Source organism: Abrus precatorius, unplaced genomic scaffold (genome assembly GCF_003935025.1).
Source record: "Abrus precatorius isolate BTA unplaced genomic scaffold, Abrus_2018 Scaffold4, whole genome shotgun sequence".
Classification (NCBI taxonomy): Eukaryota; Viridiplantae; Streptophyta; class Magnoliopsida; order Fabales; family Fabaceae; genus Abrus; species Abrus precatorius.
The window spans coordinates 9,893,878-9,903,495 of record NW_020874384.1 but is presented as its reverse complement, the minus strand read 5'-3'; the positions used below and the strand labels follow the sequence as shown (position 1 = coordinate 9,903,495).

Sequence of the window (9,618 nt, the reverse complement as noted above, 5' to 3'; positions counted from 1 at the left end):
AATAAATTGTCTTTTACATATATAATTTTTTAAAAAAATAATAAAAAATAAGTTTCACACTTATGAGTTGCCGGACTAAGCAGTGACATAACAAAAAAATCTAAATAAATTAATTTTTGAATTATTTTGATAATTAGTTATTAAAAAAAAATAGATAAGCCGCAGATATCAGTAGTATAGTGCATAGGAAAATGTCATGTATCATCATTTTACCATTTCATTTTTAGTAAGAAATATTTTTTTTTTATCAAAAAGACAAAAAATTGCAAATTTGCATGAAGAACCTTCCAATCCTCTTAAAAGTTATTCTTTTTTTTAATATTTGCCCAAATAATCTTAAAGGGGTTACATAATTTACATTAAAATAATTAGTTTTGAAACTAAATTAGAACTCTAAATTTAAAATACCCTTTTAGCAATGACATATATAATTTTTACCAGAGGTTCAATTATAATGAAGTAAGATGGGTATCGATATTTCCTCTGACGCAAAGGTAGTGGAACACTCAACTTCAATTCGTATTGCCAGGTAAGTTCAGATTTCCTATAAAATGGTTTAACGATCATAAACAAAAACAGGTGATGAAACAGACTTTAGTAATGTAAAGGTTCAGATTTATCATCTCCATAACATACAAACACAAAATTAACATTACAAATTCCTTAAGAATACACATAGGTTTCAAAAAAAGAAGCCTAATTTTATTAGCTAACGACTAAAGTGCATTCTTCTACAGTTTACGTAAAACAAGATGAGCCCCATGCTCAGGCTGAAGAGTAATAATAAAGGATGGAGCATGAGTGTAGGACGAGGAAAAGTCGAGGGAAAAATGTTGCAGGATCATGGACACAGCTATTTTTGCTTCTAACAAGCCAAAATTTTGTCCTATGCAGAGTCGAGGACCCCATCCAAATGGCAAGTATGAAAGTTTGCCTTGTGTTGCCTTTGAGACTCCTTCAGCAAATCTATCTGGTTTGAAATCACTGGCATCATCGCCCCAAAACTCCTTATCCTGGTGTAGCATTGACACAGGTACTACAAGCTCCACTCCTGCAGGAATTGTAAGGTCTCCAAGTTTTGCATCTTTACGAAGATATCGAGCAAACATAACCACCGGTGGATATAATCTGAGACTCTCTTGTATAATCATTGATACCTGTTCCATGAAGAGTGATTAGCGTCATTCTTATCATCAAATGAAGCCAAGCCATCAATTATGTGAAACTTACAATTTTAAGTTGACTAAGCCTTTCATAATCTGGTTTATCATTGCCGAACACTTTGAAAACCTCCTCCCTAGCCTTTTCTTGCCAATCAGGATGCTTGCTTAGTAATAACAAAGTCCAAACCAGCAATTCAGCATTCGCTTCCTGCCCTGCCAAGTAAAATAGTTTGACTTCTTCCACTACCTCCCTTAAACTCATTCCTCCACCACTATTTTTTTCAGATTCCTTGTAATTTGATTCCAAGAGAATGCCTAACAAGTCATTGTTGGTAGGCTCCCCTGCTTTCATTGCTTTTAATCTTTTGTTGATGATACCCATAAGTGATGATCGTATTTCTTGGTCAATTGCTTTCATCCTCCTGTTGGTATGTGTTGGCAGAAACCTACCAAAAGCATGGTTATAAGTGTGTCATTCATCATAAGGCCATAACCAAATCTCTACATTTACAAACTTCAGTAATCAAAATAAAATGATCTGTCCTAATTTTGAGATACCAAACTATCGACTTTTTAGTTTAATTCTGTATTTGATGGCTTGTGAAATGCATCCTACAACTTTTATCTTAATGTACGCCTTGTGTGTGAAATTTTTAGTGTAAGTACAACATGCCTTCTCCTGGAACTGAATCTGCTTTGCATGCAACAAACAACTGAATTTGAGTTCCAAACGAAGTGTAGTCTTACCTGTACCCTGGAATGAAAGCAAACCTAAAGAGTGTCATAGTAAGTTGAAGCATTTCCCTTTGAAGTTCGAATACTCTTCTTCCTTCCTCGAAGCTACTTCCAAAGCCTGCGCGAGCAAGGACGTCGCTTGACACGTTTTGGACGAAAGGCCACAGATCCATCTCGCATGACCCATTAGACGAAGATACCAGAGTCTCCAATTTATTGATCATATCATCGCAACACTGGGAAAATATCGGTACCAAGAGCTGTGGCAATTTCAAGAATCATAAACAGAGACCATCATGAATTCACTTTGACATGGTAACATAAACACCAATGATAATTAAGTGCTGAAAGATAATTCATATAAAGCTATGATTAACTACGATTTCTAAGAGTTATGAAAGGAGCAGTCGACATTGGAAGTGTGAATGGATTTGGTCATGTGATAATTGTGTTCTCCCTTTACAAACATATACAAAATTTGATACACTGCCCTTATTCAATATCTATGAATAAGGAAATGAACATCACATTTGTGAAAATTAAAACTCATCGTGAGTGAAAGAAGAAACTCAAGACTTGATAAATTTGGAGTGTGTAACAAGAAAGCTGTGTTATGGAACCCAAATCTAAAATGTTTACAGAGCAAGAATATATACAAGTACAAAACAACTAACTGTACTAAGTAGCTACTCCATCCGTCTCAATATTAGATCTTACTCGTCCAAATGCACACATCTTAAGAAAATGATTAGTTATACTTATTACTATAGTAAAACAAATTGATTTCGTTAAAATACCTCTACATGTGCTTTGATACAATGACTGAGAGACGAACGGCAAACTAACCTTCATTTTCTCTACATTGAACGCTGGACTAACGATCTTTCTGTGTTTAGCCCACTTGTCGCCATCATAATTTGCAAAGCCTGATGCTAGAAGCCTGAAAAGTGGACTGGATTCGGGTTTTTGAAATTCATAGACCTTAGTAGCAATTTCTCTGATTTTGTCTGGATCCAAGATGAAAAGCCTGGGTCTTGGACCAAGCCACATAAACGAGTTCTTCCCTGTATTTTTATTACCCAGACGTGGTTAGCAATATTTGAAAGGAAAAAATCAATAAAAAAACGGGGTTTAACAAGGTAACTTGCACGTAAATAAAGGCCCCTAAGTTTTTCTTATTTGAAATAGGACTACGACATAAAAAGAAGACTAAAGAATTCTCTAGAGCAATCATAGTCTCGTACATACAAGGATGATAGTTTCATACAAGTTCCAACGATTACAAACAAGAAGGTGAATTAGTGTAGAGTGACTGACCATATTTACCGATGGTATGAACAACGAAAGGCAAAACACGGGGTGCAATATCGTTAGAGTGAGGATCCATGGGTTTAGATTTGGCTTCCTTGATCATTTTGACCATGTCTCTGAGGTCTCCAACCAAAGGGCGGTAGGAATTGCCATGGAAACCCTGCTCCTTGAGACGCTTCTCTATCTTCTTTGGTCTCAGCCACACCCAGTTGAGCGCACTCCAAAACCACCATATCAGCACCGTAGCAACCAGGGTACTGATAGCAATGGTAGTTGGGGTCAGATTCAAATTCAGTGATGATATTCCTAATCCTCCCATTGCCTCTTGCACTACAGTCACAGTAAGAGAGATGAAGTGAAAGTAGCTAGCTCACACTAATCATCTCTAGCTCCCAATATAATGAAAACAACAATGCTAAGAACCTTTTAAAATTAAAAACCATGAAGGCCCCCCACGAGAGCCACGCATGTTATATTACTATATATAATAATAACACAGTAACGAAGACGATGAAGCACTTCAACATTACGTTGATTTAAATACACTAAAGCATGATGACATGATTTCCTCGCATAGAGCGTGGCAGCCTCCTCTAATTACAAATTCTTTTTTGGTAAAAATATCTATTAATTCCTATTTTCGCACATTTTAATTTATTCTATTAAATTCCCAACAATGCACCAAGGATTTGTTTTGTACATGAAATTGATTTTTTCAATTCTATTTTAATTAAAATTAGTTCATGACCATATTTTTTGTGTTTAAATTATATAAAAAAAAACTAATTAGTAGATATGTAATGCACATGTATAATGCACATGTATTTCATTTTAAAATAAATATAATTTATAATATACAATAAAAAATTTTAAAATATGTTTATTTTAAATTATTTTAACTTAATTATATAACTAGAAATAATAAGTATTGAAATGACAAATATTCAATAAAAGTATAAAAATTTAAAATATAACTTAATTTAAATAATAGAAATAATATATTTAATATTATGACTTTTATATACATAAAGATATTTGTAGAAAATTTGAAAGTTTAATAAGAGAAATTTCATAAATATAAAGCCTAAACCCTAAATAATTTTCATTTCCAAAATTTCAAACAAAATTTATTAAAAATGGAGCAAAAATAAAATTATTATAGCAAAAAAAAAATGTGTAATTTATATATATATTTTTAAACAATTTTAATCTCAAATAAAATATTTTAATTTATAATATAAAGATTGATTAAAATAATTTTTTATTATATATTAAAATGTAATTTTATTTTAATATACCTAATTGAGGATTTTTGAAAGATAAAAAAGAATACTTAAAAGGACAAACCCAGAGAGAACTCGATCATCCATCTAATTGATAAGAATTTTAACAAGATTACATAATTTTAAATAAACAAATAGGAAAAAAAAATAGTAACACTCATGTTTTATAATGATAAAGAAAGAAGGTTGTTTTAGATGCAATGTGATTGGCTGTTCCAAAATAATTGAAGGATTGCAAATTACATACACATTAGTTGATAAATGCTTTTATGCTTAATCATGAGTAATAATTGAGATATTAAGCTAGTCATTATGAGAATTCGTTATTAATCGGATTGTTTATTCATGTTTCAGGAAGAATGAATAAAGAATAAGAGTTTTTAAAGGACAATGAATTTAAAAGGAAAGCAATGTCAACCTCTTTTGAAAATCTACAAAACCAATAAGATACATGGACAAGCACACACCCAGGTATCTGCACGTGTACTTTTTAGACTGAAGGAATTGGTTTGAGTGTAAAAGTAGAGATCTACATGGGCAAGTACATGCCCATGTACATGTTCGTGTAATTCTCGAATCACATAAATTAAACAATTATTTGAAGTAGAGATATACATGGTCAAGTACATGACCGTGTTTCCAAGCTGTAGTTCAATCATAAGCTTAAAGGAATGACTTATTAAGGAATCAAGAATATACACAGGAAAGTACATGGTCATGTATCTGGAAGTGTAGATTGACGTGCATCAGATTTAAGCATCTGTGAGAAAATGAGCAAGGAGGCTGCCAATATGAAAGGGGGATGATATAAAAACCTAGGGGGACTTTTTGAAGGAAGAAAATAGTGACGACTACAACTGGGGATAACAACAAGACTTTCTTTTTATTCTCTACTTTTGAATTGTAGTTTCTTTATGTTTAATTTCTAATTCTTTTTTAAGTATCTAGATGTAATGAATCCTTTGTAATCATTTCTTGGAATTCTCCTTCAGACTATTTCAAGTTTTGTTTTCTTGAGTTCAATTGAGTAATTTTACTTGTTAGTTGATGATTCAATTTATCTCCTACCTTATTTTCATGTTTCTGATTTTGAGTATAAATCTAGCATGAATTGGTCATTACTCATTTGAAAAGGCTTAAATGCAACTCTAGAGATAGAATGACATTAGTCTTCTGTATTAAAGACAACTCTAATAGTGAAATTCACAAATCAAATTTAATGCAACCTATAAGGTGTTAATTAAAGAAGAGATTTCAGTTAATCAACTGAGCGTTATTAGCTATTATCCTTGAGAAAAGTATTAACTTATCTTAGGAATTTTTGTAGCTCTAAGAGATTAAAATTAAGTAGTTAAGGGAAGAATATAGTTGTTTGGATGCTTAGGAGAATTTATAATCTAGGTACTCACTTTATTCATCTACATTTACTTAACTCCATTTTATAGATTTTAATTCTTGAAATATGTTTTTTTTTCTATTTGCTATTTTTTGTATTAGTGAAATTATCATCATAATTTCTTTGTTTGCATCTTTAACAATTGAGTAATTAAGGATTAGGAATATTAATTAATAGTCCTTTTAGATACGATACTTAGTACTCTTTTTTAGTAATACTGATGTGACAATGGGTGCACTTGTCCATTCATTAATTTGAGACATTAGTAGCTCACCAAAATTGGAAAAACAAAGAGTACCTTGAATAGTAATCAAATGTATAATACCTTAAACAATGACATATGAACAATATTAGATGAATGCGAAGAATAATATCTTTCAATAAAAAATTCTAACCAAAACTTATGATACCAATTGATGATAATCATGATATGTGTTGTTGAATTAAATAATCTTAAATTGTATTGTACACAACAAAAATCAAAATTATTAAGGTGAGAATAAGAATTGAGATACAAAGAAAAATAATAAAAGTGAAAAAAAGGATAAAAATAGAGGAGAGCGCCACGCAAAATTGATAAGTCAAAAGAATAATTGATACAAGAGTCTTGGTCTCCTGATAAAATCAAAGAAAATTAGCTCACTTAAGAACTTATAATCACACTCTCACAAGAGTATTCAATCTTAAATTATATTAAAACTAGAGTTTATATATATTTGGTGCTCATAAACCAACATTAACACAAATCCTAATAGGCTTCTTATGATAACCAATCCAAACCCAAATAAATCAAATAAAACAACAAATTTTTATACTAAATAAAAGTCTAAAGTAAGTCATGACTAAAATTAAAATAACTATAATAAACATAAAAATTAAATTTTAATAGAACTCATTGGAGTTTAAGTTCTCTAAGTATATGCAATTGACCATCTTGAACACTTCTAACTCCAAATTGGACCTACTTTCAAATAGGTAGCCACCATTTTCTTTAGGTTTCCCTTCATCCTCTTTACTTTTTCCCTTGTCATTGGTCTTTAAAGTCTTTATAATACTTTTAAGTTTTTGTCTTCAATAAGTCTTCTTTTATTTTCTTCATGCTATTATTAAGCCTTATGCCTACTACTAAAATTTTTAGACCCTTTGTATAATTCTTACCTTTACTAGGCCCTACATCCATTGCTTAATTTCTCTAAAGTGTGTGTCTAATGCCTAGCCTTATTGAGCCCTACTCTCATTACTTAATCTTCTCAAACTCTAGGTCTGGCACCTTGTCAATGTGACCGTTACTTGTTGTTAGTTCTTGAATTTTATTTGGGGTCCAGTACCTATTACACAAGACTCCACGACAAATTTATTTTAATATTGTAAATTAAAAAATAATTTATCATTTTATAGCAAATCTGAAACAATTTCTCAATCTGGGATTTTTTTTTGCAGGTTTTGCCATAACGGCTGGCGAAAGTAATTAATTTTTTAATTTTTTAATATTTATTTCGCCACAAAAAGCACGATATAAATAAGATAATAACACGTGTCAAACACATATTAGTTTCGCAACCTGATTGGTGAAATATTTACTAAGTTTTGCCACAGCCAGAGCGCAATTTATTGCATGTTGACACATGGTTCCAACGACTACTATTTCGCCATTTGAATAGCAAAAGTAAATAAAATTAAAAATAATTAATAAAATGAATTTAAAATGGACGGCTGGGGAGATTTTGATACACGTGGCAACATCTGAGATGATTCGCGCTGCTACTGGCGAAAGTTTATTTCGCCCTATAGTTAGCAAAACCGTTCAGACATTGACACATGGCCAATTCTTCAATAACCTTGACCGACGTCCTTCTTCCTTCTCCGTCCTCCTCCTTTGTTTCCATTTTTCTTTTCTCCATCTCTGCTCCTCCATCGTCGTGCAGGCAGAAGTTTCAAAATTTGTTTTGATTTGCATTGTGAAGGGTCAAATACTGTTACGAATTTAAGAGGTATGGAGCTATAATATGCATTTAAATATTATTTTTAGTTTGATTTTGCTAATTGAAAAATCTGATAATAATATTGTAATTTTTTTAAACTGTATGCAGGTGATTTGGTAAATAAGTGGAGGTGAGTGAAGAATTTGCTGAAAGTTTATTAAAGGTTAGTAAAATAGAATTTAAAATTTAAATATTTTTTATTTATTTGTATATAGATTAATATGTTTTTAGAAAAATGAAATGTGATATAGTTAATTAAAATGTAAAATTATAATTAATTGTTAAGAAGATAGGTTAAATTAAGATTTATAAAAGTTATAGATATTTATTAAAATACAGAATAATAAAAATTGAGTTAAATAAAGTAATTATATAAAACTAAATATAATAACTTATACTTAGTTTGATTGTAATAAATAATTTTTACACCTATATTGTAAAATAAGTAAAATTTTAAAATTGTAAAATTTTAAATGCAATAATCATAATTTATATGAAATGTATGTATAAAATTTGTATGTAAATAATAAAATTTTTTACTTTTAACAACGTAATATTATTTATATAATTATAAACTAAAAGAAATTTATGTAGATTTAAATTGGAAAAATGAAAAAATAAAACTGTAATTTAATTTTATGTTAGTAATTAGAGTTTTGTATTTATATAAAATTTATGTAAATTTAAATTAGAAATATGAAAAAATAAAAATGTAATTTAATTTTATGTAGTAAGTAGAGTTTTGTATTTAAATAAATTTTGTATGTAAATAATAATATTTTTTACTTTAAAAAACGTAATATTATTTATATAATTATAAACTAAATGTAATTTATGTAGATTTAAATTGGAAATATGAAAAAATTAAAATGTAATTTAATTTTATGCTAATAATTAGAGTTTTGTATTTATATAAAATTTGTATATAAATAATAATATTTTTTACTTTAAAAAATGTAATATTATTTATATAATTATAAACTAAATGTAATTTATGTAGATTTAAATTGGAAATATGAAAAAAATAAAATGTAATTTAATTTTATGTTAGTAATTAGAGTTTTGTATTTAAATAACGTAACATTATTTATATAAATTATATTAAATTGTATTAAATACAATTTAATATGAAAATTTAGAATAATTAAAAATTTATATATCTTTAGTTATATGTATGAAAACGTAAAAAGAATTTATTTATTTAAAATAAAACTGATACTGCATAAATTATAATATGTATAGAATATAGGTTAGTATATTTAAAAAGAATTTATTTATTTAATTTTGTTTATATACTTGATTTTTGCATTTATAATATATTACAATGAATACAATATAATGTCATTACAATGTGATAATGTGACAATGTGATAATGATTTCATTAATACAAGGTAGCATATGATTCATCCTAATCACCAAATACTTTAACAATGACTTTTTACTTCGCCTTCCAAGCTTTTTTATATGAAATTTTATATCCAAACTGAGCACATATTCGCTCTTGTATTAATGAAATATGTACCGACGGTTCCTCGTTCACCATTCATACATAAAATAAATTTTCTCAAGTTAATAACAATGTCATTGTAAAAATAAAATAAAAAACTTGATATTTTACTTACCAAGAATGCATGAACAAATTAAATCAGAATCTAACTTTTGATGATCTTGAGAAATTCTCATATTGATACATGTATGTGAACCACCCTACCTAGTAATTTTTCACTTGTTTGAATTCTTCAACAAT

The 9,618-nt window shown here is 29.0% G+C and overlaps 1 protein-coding gene across 1 annotated transcript; it reads right to left on the bottom strand.

Moving 5' to 3' along the window:
- Positions 1-463: 463 nt before the first annotated feature.
- LOC113865296 (cytochrome P450 72A15-like) lies at positions 464-3,538 on the bottom strand. Its single transcript, XM_027499754.1, has 5 exons — positions 3,216-3,538; positions 2,745-2,962; positions 1,911-2,158; positions 1,231-1,609; positions 464-1,157 (listed from the first exon to the last, which is right to left on the bottom strand). The coding sequence occupies exons 1-5, from the start codon at positions 3,526-3,528 to the stop codon at positions 732-734; spliced, it is 1,584 nt and encodes a 527-aa protein (XP_027355555.1). The 5' UTR covers positions 3,529-3,538; the 3' UTR covers positions 464-731.
- Between the last annotated feature and the right edge of the window lie 6,080 nt (positions 3,539-9,618).